A 13,237-nucleotide genomic window follows, 5' to 3' on the forward strand; every position below is an offset into this window, starting at 1 on the left:
TTCTTGATATACCAGTGCCTGGCCTGCTCACTGTCAGGAGCCCACGTCTTACATCTTTGCAAGGAAAAGGGTGAAATAAAATAATCCATTTAGTGTATGTTACAAAGAGCTTGTATGGTGAAATAAGTAGTATTATATAGCATTATATCCTCTCTCTTTTTCTTTTTGTAAGTTAGCCTGCTGCTTTCAGGTACAGTGGAGAATGCTGAAGTAAGATTCAACAACCAGTTTAGTCAACTTCTGTACATGAAATGAGGTGTGGGTGGGGTGCCATCTTGTCTTTCACCTCAAGCAGAAATATGTCTTGGTCCACCAGAATTACTTGCACCTACATAAGTCAGCATTTTCTTCCGTATACAGTCTCGTTGATCCCATGGGACTTGTTGCATGAGCAATTCCTTTATTTATGGACTAAGAAAAAAAAAGACTGTCCAAGAGCAAAGGACGTTGCCTGCCCCTCTTGGGTCCTAACGCCTGGTCACCTGGCCCTGCAAATTCAGCTGCCAGATACATCTAGGCAAGCTTTCCAAATATCCTACCCTTGCAGCAGTTTGGCAGCTAACCCAATATACGTTCACCCTAGCAAAACAAGCCGACCAAATTACCAAGGTCAGAGTGCTCATTAATCAGCCAGCCAGGCAGGACACAATTAACGGAATGTCCAGCAGCTGACTGCCAATTAACCAGACAAGCCTCAAAGTCTGTGCACATTCAGTAGCATACAGGCAAGGAGCCAGCCTGTCTGCATGCGTAAACTTTCTATAGGAGTGAATTGTTTTATTTGATTACATGGCTAATTTACACTGGGTGAAATTCAACTCCATGCTGTCAACCAGTCTGAGAACTCTTACTGACTTGAACCAGAAATGGCATTTTCAGTGGGTATGAAGTTTTTATTGGATGCCCAGAACTTATGTTCAGAAGTGATGGCTACTTACTTAGATTTTCTGACTCATTGCTTGTTCCTTATTCAACTGATGTCTTTTCCCATTCCTTTACACTGTTGCACTAGCCATGGGTCCTACTGGTGTGTGGACAGCATAGCATATTGCCCATAGGAAATATTGATATCAGGACCAACACTTTTGTCTGTTCCCAGTGAAACTCTGTCTACCCATGTAGGAATGATGAATTAGGTTAGTAAAATCATAACACAATATTGAGCTAATGCTGCTGCCAAAACCACATCTTTCTATAACGTGAGCCACTGAAATCTAAATCACTTTCTGACCAGGCTTTGTGTTTGCAAATTACAGAGACCAAACTTTTACATTTTGTTTTAATTTATTTTTTGTAGAATCTTCATCTGCGCCATCAATAGATATCCGGTCTGCATTCAAAAGAAGGTAACTTTAAGTAGTGATTTTGGAGATTTCTTCAGTATCGGGTGTTGAAAGCATTACACACACTATACCACCTTTTGAAAACCAAGCATAGCAAGCAGGTTCAAATAAAAATGAAGAGAAATAAATAAAGACTGTAACTGGCGTTTAGAAATGGCACTGCAAAATGAGAGGGAAGTAGATGCTACAAAGGGAAATGTCAGTGCTAACAGTTATAGACTGTGGTTTTGAAATGTCTCTGCCACCACTGCAAAGTTAAGATTCTCACTCCATTTCCTGTAACATATGGCTGGTATACACATTAAGGTTGCCATGTGGAGGCTGTGAATCATTCCATTCAGTGGTTGTTTCCACTAGGTGAACTGTTGCTATGCAGCAAGAAAGCAGAGATCATTCCACCGCAAACGTGAATGAAGAAAGTCTTGCAGTGGTGTGGGTGAAAAACATCCAACGTATTGTATGAACTGATGCATACAAAGTGCTTACCGTGTGCTTAAAATGAGCACACAAAAATGCCAAGCACTTTCCATGTAGTGGTCATAATGTATATTTCACAGTGTATGGTGAAATTGTGAGCGATGAAATTGTGTGAACATTAACAATTAACATGTGAATATTTACGATTCCAGATAAACGTGATGAAATATCCGAAAGCTCAGAGATACCAATGAATATTTACAATCTCCTAAAGGTTGTTGTTATTTATTATTCAGTGTCATCAGTGTCTATGGTGCTATACAGGTTTACATAAGCAGTGTAGAAAGATCCCTCCTCTTAAGGACTGCACAATAGACTTTGGGGGGCTGTCAATATGCTTTAAAATCCTGTAGTGGCTGCACGGTGGCGTTGTATAGGTTAGAAGATGCAACATCTACCTCGCAGCCACCATGGGGCTTTCCTGTGAAGCTGCGAAAAAAAGAATTGGGAACTTACCCCAACTTTTTTGGCTCAAGCGAGGCGAATACGGTCCTTCCGCTGTCCAGCTTCACTGTAGAGATGATTCTTGGATGAAGGTGACCTCCAGTTGGTTGCCAGTAGCCGGGATGAGGGTGGGGGGACAGCTCTGAAACCTATGCGCCCTTTTTGGCATGAGGATTACCCAGGGCCGTGAAGGCAGCCCCTAGAAAAACAACAGAGGGCAGGAAGGAGAGGCAACCAAAGGGAGGGAAGAATGTGGGCAAATGTAGTTATTTTATTTTATTTTATTTTATTTAGTATTTATACACTCCTATGTTAAAATAATAACCAAAGTGGCTTACAATGAAAAGAAAAATTATTCCATACAACAAAATAACACAATAAAATTACATATTCAGCTAAGAATGAGAAATAGCAATAATTAAAAATATGTGAGATGTGGTCCAGTTGACTCAACCATTCTGCCCACCCCTTCCCTCTCCTCCTTTGGCCTCCAGGAGATTGAGAGCTTTCACTTCCATTTTTAAACAAACTGTAGTTACTTTAACCTAAAGCATAGTTAAAATTAACCAGAATTCTCAGATCAGACAAAACAAGTAACTGCTATTAGTTGAAAACAGAAGCAAAAGCTTCCAATCTCCTCCTCGCACCTATGCCGAAAGAGGAGGCAGAGGAGCATGCAATCATCAACCTTTGCCAGTCTTTATCACTTCAGTATCACTGAACTATGGCTTAGTATTACTTCCAAATGCAGCCAGTGGTATTATAACATCAGTAGAGACAGCATAAAACAGCAGGTAATTGATGAAAAGCTAGTCTGGATAAAACATCTTGACCATCTGGGAAGAGAGGGTGCCTGGCAAATCTCCATTGGGAGGGAGTGGTGCCATGGCTGAGAAGGCCCTGTCTCTTGTACTCATTCACCTGATACCACACATGTACAGGACAGACAGCAGGGCGTCCAAAGTTGGTATTAAACCTGAGGTAGCCTCATGGGAGCAAGAGGTTTCTGACATCATCTCATATAGCTGTTCATAAAGCATGGTTACAGCTGGGAATTAGAATTGAAGATTGAGGATAAGCCAAAAACTACGTGGAGAAGGAGATTTTGAGGAAGGTTTTGAAGAAAGGGAGACATGGTACCATGTGCATAGTCAGAGAGAGATTGTCAGCATTCATCTATGTATGTCTGAGAAGCAGGGAAATACATGCTTCCTTTTATACATTTATCATTCACCTGGGATTGTCAAAATTCACATGTCAATGTCATTATTCACCATATTTCAGACATTCACTGAAACAGTGTTATGGCCCCCAATGGTTTGTCCAGGCCATCAGGAAGCAGCCACATTGTTTCAGTGCTTTTGATCCCCACAGATCAACATGGAAACTCCTGCACCTGTGGGCTTCTCCATTTATTTCAATAGGAGAACATATACATGCAAAAGAATGTGTAGAGCGTTATAATTTAAGTGAAACACAACATTTGCAGATGGGGAAGCTCTGGGTGTGGATCAGACCACCTATGCTTGCAAGGCGTGGCCAGACTAGGACGCACATGTGTGAGTTTCTTCAGCAGATACTCACAGCTGACTTCTTCAAGCGACTGCACAAGTGTCATTTGCCCAGGACATTTTCTGTTTTGCCAGAACAGAATCAGTATCAGAGGCAGTAAGCCTGTATGCACCAGTTGCTGGGAAACATGTGTGGGAGGGTGCTGTTGCACTGTGTCCTGCTTGTGGGTCACTGTTCGACAGCTGGTTGGCCTCTGTGTGAATAGAGTGCTGGAGTAGAGGGACCCTTGGTCTGATCCAGCATCGCTCTTCTGATGTTCTTATGCCATATGTGAGTACACAGCAAGGGAAATTGTCATCAGGGTTTCTCCTTATTTATTTATTGCAAATGCCGGTATTTTGACATCCCAATCCTTAATACCCTACATGAAAGAAAGGTCTATAATCTCTTCCCTTGAGTTATATCCTATGTTACTTTAACTTAGGCCCCATTCATTTTAATGGTTCTACTTTAAGTAGGACTAACATTGGATACAACTACATGTGTACATGATATATGGGTGAGCCCAAAAAGTACCTATGCAATGCTACCCTGAACTTGATAGTGAGTAGTATTTGCAATCTCAGATATATATGTACATATTTCTTTAATTTATAAAATACTTACAATTGACTAGGCGAATATCATGGAAGTTTTGATATAGACATCATTTAACCTAAAGATTTGTGTTGTCATCCACTAGACATACCTTTTGCTCTCCCTACATTGCATCATGGTACATTTCCCTCTACCAATTCAACAATCTGGTATGATGTGATTCTGTCTCTTCCCCTCATCCTCCCGCCATCTTATGCCCATATAGGGACACAAACGTGCATTGATATGGTGATGGATGACAAATATTTAGATGTGAACACACAAGATACCTCGGTTTACTACTGCATTCTGGAAATACCTGGTGGTCAGTTTAGGGACTCCATCCCTATAGATTTTGGGAACGACTCCTGAGGACCTTACGGAGATCTACTCCATAGACAGAAAGGCTCTGCACCCTCTTCTGCAGTGGAATTCACTAGACTTGCATGGAGGACTGTTGTTCCAATGTAGGTTAATACCTCACTTACTAATAATGGCCCCATTTAGAAGACACCTTAAACCACGGCTTTAACCACAGTGGTTAAGCCAGAAAGCCAGGCTGTGTTCAGAAGACACCTTAAACCACAGCTTTAACCACGGTGACTTAAGGCAAAAAGGCTTATTCACTATGGTTGAAGCCATGGTTTAAGCTGTCTTCTGAACATGGCCTGGCTTTCTGGCTTAACCACCAAAGTTAAAGCCTTGGTTTAAGGTGTCTTCTGAATGAGGGCACTCTCTGCTGCTGCCCAGGCGGCGAGAAGGGGGTCACTATTCCTGCCTTCCAGTTTGCAGTGATGGAGGTGGTTGATAATATCAACACCACATTATTGTGCTAGAGGGGAGGGGAGATATCCCAGGCTTAGATAAGGATTATATGTCAGTGGCAGAGCACAGATTTATCCACAGAAAGTTCCAGGTTCAATCCCTGGCACCTCCAGTTAAGTAGCAGTGATGGGGAAGATCTCTGTCTGGAAAGATGCTAGAGAGCAGTTAGAACAGACCATACTGGGCTAATGTACAAATGACCTTGCCTATGGCAAAAACGACTAAGAATCACAACCAAGACTCAGGCCTTAGATAGACCTAAGGTTTATCCCAGGATCATCCCCAGGTCATCCCTGTTCATGTAAATGACACACAGGGTATCCCGGGAGCAGGCAGGGACAATCCCGGGACGATCCCAGGATAAACCTTAGGTCTAGCTAAGGCCTAAGACATTTATTATGGCACAAACTGTACTGGGCTAGAGGCCTCTTCATCAGTTGGTATAAGGTATCATCCTATTCCCACAAATCATTCAGACCTACTAGCTTAATAAACAGGACATCTGTTACTTTCCCCACTCCACACACAAAAAAGAAGAAATAAAAGCTTATGACACTATTAATGTAATAATGTTGATTTTTAAAGATCTTGGTTAAATCGCCTATAGGTTAATGTTTTCTATGGTACTAATAAATTAATAGTGCATCATCAGTCCCCTATAACTAAAGAAAGACACTTGACCAACTGAATGCTTTGGGGTCAGTGTCCACCACTACATCCTGTCCAGCTAACATATGGATGGGGGGAATTTGGGCCAGGCCCATCCATATATTTTCAGCCAAATATTTGGTACTGCAGGAAGATGTAGCAACTATAGGTTCCCCAATTCCTTTTTCTCCCCACACCCATGTTCTAGGTCAGGCACTCATCTTCAGTTGGGCAACCGTGTGATGTGAAAGGATGCTGCTTTTCCATGGCCAATGGAAAACAAAAGATAATGCTTTGAAACGCCATAAAGTGAGACGCCCCATGAAGAATCCAATCCTTGCCCATTTAACTTTCAGGATTTGTTTGTTTTGTAAACAGAGGTTAATATATTTTGTGTCACAGCCAGAAACCAGATTCTCTTCCAGGAAAATCCAAATCCTGATTTCCGAATAAATGAAATAAGCCAAGTAACTTGATATAATTTGTTCCCCTTCTGAGATTATTTCTGGAGAATTTGTTTTTTGCAAAGAATGGAGTAACACAGGGAATGCAGTGATGTAAGAAAGGAGATGTGGGTTGGATGTGTATTCAGGGGAAAGAAAACTGTAGCTATGGGACAGAGAGGGTATTGTGCAGGCCACTGGTGCCCCATCGCCTGAGCACTGAAAACCTCTTTCAATATTCTTCTTTCTTTCTTCATTAGATACTGACTACGTTTTTCAGTTTATTATACAACTACACAAACATGAGGACTAGGCGCCTTCTATGTAACCAAACCCCTGTCTCTCCAAAGATTGGATTCTCATCAGGATCCCAAACTCGGTGCCAGGGGAATCCTTAAATATGCAGAATATGCTAAATATGCAGAATATGCTGTCCATAAATATTGCAATGATACTGTTATTGCTAAACATATTCTAGAAAGGAATTCACCTTCTTTTAACCCGCCCCCTACAATGACTCTATCTAATATTTCAAACTGTACAACATGTTGTATGTGTATGAGGGGTGGACTTTCAGTTTCCAAATTTCACCCTCACTGACACATTTAAAAGAAATGTAGTTTTACTATTTGATATTTTGCACAGCTGTGCATTGTTATATGCAGCACAAACAACAATGCAAATACTTGTTTTATATTTTATAACTGAGCTCAGCACAAGCCCTTTGTTTTTTGTAAAGAAGGCACATTGGTAGAAGTCGAAAACAAAGCCCTTTGTGCTGACTCGCCTCAAAACACATTTGTGTTACAGGAACGTATAACACAAATTTAGGCAAATGTACGTCTATGGATTTACAAGGATTTGCCTGAACAAGTGTAACTTGGAGCAATACAAACCTTTGTGTTCATGTTTCACAACTGCTTGTTAACGGGAGTTGTAAATCCTGTGAAAAAGAATACAAGTTTGTGTTGACATAAGATTCTTTCTTGTGTGTCTCTATAGTAGTGCATTTTTAGGGTGTTGGGAATGTATGCAATGTGAGTTGTCTGACTCTCTGGGTATTAAACAAAGACTTGATCTTATTGTTTGTTTTTATTAATAACAGCGGTGAAGGACAAGAGGATGCAGGAGAACTTGACTTTAGTGGTCTCCTGAAACGTAGGTGAGAACCAAGCAATGAACTGAGCAGGTGTGGATTGAAAATGGTTAGGCTCGTACACAGAAAGCACCAGGTGTAGAATTAATCCCTCCAAAAATGTTAATGTTATGTCCTTTTGGTGTTAAAAAGTTTAATTCTTAAGGGACAAAATGTGCTGAGAGTTAAGCCAACTCTGTCAGCATGGTGACAAGAAACCGCAAAAATCTTAGGCTATGATTGCACTTTCTTAGGTCTGATACCCATTTTATGACTTACCAACATGGGAGTGCCTCAGAGAAGCATTCCTATGTCACTAAATTATAACATGGGAAGAGGTCTAACTGGGAGGTGCCAGTACTATATTGGTGTTTGTTTTGTGCTTGCATGTGTGTGTTTTCCTATATGGGGATGAGAAATTCAGGCAGTTGATCCTGGTGAGGAATTACAAAAAAAAAAAAAAAAACAGAAACCAGCTCTTAAAAATGCTGACCATATATGGGGTGTAGCATACAAAATGATTTATTGAATTTCAATAATGCATGCATATATATATATATATATTTGCCATGGGCTGTTAAAAGGAAAGCTGGACAACTCTGGAATTTGATAATGTATTATAAACTTGGAAACATTTCAGAAGGCAAATGGAAGCATTTTTTAAAAAAATCAGAATAATCCAGGACACTGTCACCTGCACCTCAGATCCCCAGATATGAATAACAAAATGAATAAGTGTTCAGACACTTGTTTGTCCTTTACATGTGATTTCAGTTTTCAAGATCCTGTTCTGCTCATGAGGTTGAAAGAACAATTATGCCCATTTTAGGTTGCAAGACTGAGGGCTGTTCAGACTTCACAAGCTGAGTTACATTTGCGTGGCAGAAGGAGGCACACAAATGACGCTACCCTCCTCCACCATGGAAATAAAATCATGACATGGTTGATGCAGGCATTCTATGCAGATGATCCAGGTTTTGCTGCGTTCATGAGATTTTCCCTGACACCTTTTTGAGGGAGATGAACAGTGCAAAAATGAACCATCTGTGTGAAGACTCTGAATCACAAGCGATGTGAGGTACAGGGGAGGGATCATGTCCCCATTCCTGCTAAAATGCTGCTTGGTAAAATTGCTGTAATGTATTTATATTTTCATCCAGTCCTTCCCTGAAGGAACTCAGAGCAGTGTGCATAGCTCCATTTTATCCTCAACCCTGTGAGGTGGGTTAGGCTGAGAAGAATGGCTGGGCCAAGATCACTTAGGGAGCGAGGGGGCTGAGTGGGGATTTGAACCTGGGTCTCCCCAGTCTTAATCCAGCACTCTAATCATTTGCCATACTGGGCCTAAGCTTTTAAATAGGTGACAGATATATCTTGCTTCTTGGCTAGACACTTCTAGGCCTTATTAGATCTCCCTTTTATCATTTGATAGGTGTTCATGAAAATATCATATTCAGCCCTATTAAAAGAGCCCTGGTATAAATTCAATTAAAAGATTACCACCAGGCATCCTAAATTCTGTCCAAAAGTATTCTGACCTAGGTCATAGTCAAGATGGTCTAGAAGGAATTTTCTTTCACACTGTTAATTTCTGTAGGGAAAAAAAGCCTAACTTGATGAAATAGCTACCATGCTTATTAACCTCTAGGTGGCACTGTAGTATAGTGGAACTGCACCTACACTAGCATTCCATTCTGCTATTCTCCAACTACCAGATTTTCTCCAGTCAAAAAGCCCACCACCAAAATGTTTGGAAAGCATAGGAGAAGCTCTGGAGGAGGATGACATTGTAAAGCATCCACAAACTTCCATGAATGAGGAATGGTGAGCACACAATAAAAGCCTTGTGTAGAAAAGGCTTTTATTGTGTGCTCGCCATAAATGATTCTAGTCAGATTTTATATATGGAATGGGTGGGCACCATCTTGTCCTTCACCTGAGGTGGCAAAATATCTTGGGGCAGCCCTGATTTCTTGCCTCTTTTTCATGAAACTTAAGGCAGCGTACAGAGAGTTCCCAGGCAGCCTACCATCTAGACACTGACCAGTAAGGGCGAACCTGCTTAGCTTTAGCAAGGTTGGTGCTGTGTAGAAGTCATAGCAGCAAAGAATAAATCCCAAACCCTCTTTGGTGCGTTTCATCCTGCCAGGTCTTAATTTTCTCTTCCCTACCTTGGATTCTCAGTTTGATAGTTGTATTCATACTAAGATTGGTTTTGAAATGCATTTGCTTGGCTTGATTTCTGTTGTTATTTTCTACTAATATACAACTTGTGTGTGGAAAGATTTTTTATGAGTTTTTGTGACAGTGTGGAATTATGGCTATGAGTGCTACATTAATTTATTCTATATGGATATGTATGTATGTACGCATGCATGCATGCATGCATGCAGATCTATAGAAATGTAACTCTTGTGTGGATAATGGGCAGATTAGACTTTCAAGTCAATCAATTAACACTTTATCACCATGGTATACTGAAAGTCATCATGGGGATTAGAAGAGGTTTCCATATCCTGCTTTAAGTATAGTTATTTTTTTATGAACTGCTTTATTTATCATCTAAGTGCTTTAAGAACATCTCAACCATTCCTGTGTTTCTAGTTATACTAAACACCATGTTACAATTTTATCATTATTTCACTGGATTATACTGAAGACATCCATTTTTTTCCATCTCCCTTCAGAAAAAAATCTGAGCGCTCATACTATACATTCTGACTCTGGAGTGATTATAAATTAGTAGTAGTGGAATACACAAACTACTTGAGCCTGTTCAGCATCATTGACTTCAATGGGACTGAAGCCAATTTACATGGACGGATGTCAGATTTGTATCACAGCTCATATCAAGGTCCAGCGGCCAAATGGTTAGACAGACACATGATTGCATTCCTCAAGGCTGAGTGTTTGTCTTACATTAATGACCAGATGCAATCTATCTAAACTGTCAATGGGAACCTAATCCATCGAGTCTCGAAGGCAGTTGGACACAAGCCTACCTCCATCACTCCCCAAAACAAAAGCTTTCAGAAACTGGCTTGATTTTAACTACTTGAGTGTAATGAACTTAATAGTTGATAGCAAGACTTTAACTCTGGAATCAGCATGAATTATTTATTTATTTATTTATTTAGAATATTTATATACCGCTCCCCATTGAAAATTTCGGAGCGGTGTACAGGATAAAATGAAAATAAAAACAGAATAAAGCACTTACTGGCTTTTAGATTGCTGGAACAATTTTGTTATCTATTTCTGTAGAAGCTAAACAAATTCATCTGATATGGAACAAAAGAACTCAAGTATTTAACTGATTTATTTTTAAGAAAAAATATGTTTAACAAGACATCAATTAGAGTGGAATAAAAAAAATACATTCTTTACTATAGATCTGTCTAAAACAAATGAAATTTCTTGCCCATTATCCACCCAGGAATAGCCATTTCATTTTCAGGACATAGATTTTTCTTGCTCAAGGATTTCCTCTTTGGTTGAAATAGGTATATGAAGAGGCTGGAGGAGCATTTCTTATAATGGGTTGAAAATCAGGATATACTAATCCTCATTCTCAACAACTGCCTAACATTAAGGGGCACATTCTCATCTTGGCTCCTGTTGATGCATGTGCAATCCTACCTCTCACTGCAACTGAGAGGGGTTGCCACAGCTAGGATGACCAGCATATTGAAATGAGAATTCGTCCCCTTAATGTATGTCTGCTTTGGGATATGTTTGCATTTTGATCTGACTTTTGGGAAGGTGGAGCCTCACTGATACAGCAGTGTTTTGCAGTAAGTAGCCAACCTTTGTGAACTGTAAGCACGAAAAAGCAAAATAAAATACCATATAATAAAAGTCACATCCAAAGATGTTAGTAGTCCTTGTCTCTCATAGCTGCTTATATTTTCTGGTAAAATAATACTGACAATGCAGGCCAGTCTTGGACGGGAGTTGTAGCCACGCCTCACCTGCATTAGAGTCAGTTTTAATTAGCAAGTTCAATGCTAGAGTCATTCCAATCCAGCTTCCAGGTCAGTACTCACATTTATTTTGCTTTTAAAGATGGAATTTTATCTTTCAAAAGCTTTACGGCCGAGAGCCTCCGTATTTTGCCGCTACTCCATTAACCAAAAGTCCAACCCCCCACCCCATGATTTGGTGGTTCCATCTATATAAATACAAAGAGACTCCTTGGGTATTTTTTTCCAAAGACCATATTTTCAATATATTTTATTACGTTTTATGCTTATTCCTCCAGAATGGAAATCAGTTTATAATTAGGAAGAGCTTTGAACCAGACCCAGCATATTCATTTATTTTTGACATGATAAAGTCACCATGAGGTTACCAATCATTTTCTCATTATTGACATTACTTCTGAATATATGTTCCATGCATTGGAGTCTTAGATAACTATTTCTTTGAGAACTGGGATCTTTTTCATGTGAAAATGACAGGTAAAAACAGCATGGTGACCCTCCACAGGGAAAATTAACAAGAACTTTCCAGTATCAGAGGGAGTTCATCTGGTCATTTCCTCTTTCCTCCAAGATTATTTTTCAAGTCTGTTGCAGTCAAGTCACATGGGGATGGTAATCTTGAAGGGTTTGAAGTCACAGACTGGGTTCAGACAACACACTAACCAACGGTGGGTTGAATAGTCAACGGTTGGTTATTGTTTCATTGGAGCGCAGCCACACTGTCCTCCAGCACCACAGTTCTGGCAGCACTCAGATCTGTCTGACCAAATGGCAGGCAGGCATCCATGTGGATTTCACTCATAAATTCAAAGTGTAGTGCGGAGAAATCAGCTACTTGTGGCTCTAAGCTATTAGGTAATTATGACAACTTTCTTTTTTGAGACAACGAAATCCCCTGTAATAATCAGACTTAACCTTTAATAATAAACTCCTCCAGATGACTCTCATGTTTAGGGGCTGATCCAATAGTTTTCTGATAATCCCAAATCCTTCACAAATTATATGTTTCAAAGTACAACTCACAGGTTTTTTCCCGTCAGTTGAATCCCATATATGGAAAAACAATAAATTGGTGCAGAGCTCCAGTTTCTTTCATGTGAAATCTCACAGGTTTGAATTCAAAAGGCTAACTCAAGATCTGTAAAATGTAACACACAGAAGACAAGGGGTAAGTATGCCTCCTGCTACCTCTCTCCCCTTCTACCGTATGGATATTTGACTGCACAACCAACTTTGCTAGCTCAGACCCATCCTTAAGATTTTGCCTTAAAGCTGGGCTTAGCTAAAACAGTTCAAACTTGCCCTTCTTTGGATCTAATGTCCCACTTGCCCACTTCATAATGCAGAAGTGTCTTATTAACTTGTGCTGCCTCCCTTCTCCCCACCCTCCTTGTCCTTTCCTTCTTCCACCTCACTCCTAATTAGGGAGGTTAATCAAGAGCCTGATGAACCTGACATAGATGTGTGGGAGCTTCTGAAAAATGCAAACCCCAATGACTATGAGAAAATTGCATTTCAGTATGGAATCACTGACCTGAGGGGCATGTTGAAACGTCTGAAGCGGACTCGCAGGGAAGAAAAGAAGACTGCAGGTAGAGAAAGCAAAGAAAAAAAATGTCCATCTCTTTCCAGGAAACCAACAGAAATTTCCTCCTAAAATCTTCTTTCAGACAGGAATACTTCTTGGAAGTTGCTTTTTCTTTTTCAAAGACAACTGAGCCACATGAAGGATTTTGCCAAGTATGACTTCTTTTGTCACTGGAGCACTGAGAAACCAAACTTGCGGAATCT

General features: G+C 40.2%; 1 protein-coding gene across 3 annotated transcripts in view; it reads left to right on the plus strand.

Moving 5' to 3' along the window:
* Positions 1–13,237, plus strand: part of MYBPC1 (myosin binding protein C1) — a 107,878-nt gene that overhangs the window by 37,767 nt on the left and 56,874 nt on the right. For all 3 annotated transcript variants that reach the window (XM_063133365.1, XM_063133366.1, XM_063133367.1), the window contains exons 7-9: positions 1,298–1,346; positions 7,434–7,490; positions 12,872–13,038. In XM_063133365.1, the coding sequence (XP_062989435.1) occupies positions 1,298–1,346; positions 7,434–7,490; positions 12,872–13,038 (273 nt within the window). The remainder of the gene's footprint in view (positions 1–1,297; positions 1,347–7,433; positions 7,491–12,871; positions 13,039–13,237) is intronic.

Source organism: Elgaria multicarinata, chromosome 9 (assembly GCF_023053635.1).
Source record: "Elgaria multicarinata webbii isolate HBS135686 ecotype San Diego chromosome 9, rElgMul1.1.pri, whole genome shotgun sequence".
Lineage (NCBI taxonomy): Eukaryota > Metazoa > Chordata > Lepidosauria > Squamata > Anguidae > Elgaria > Elgaria multicarinata.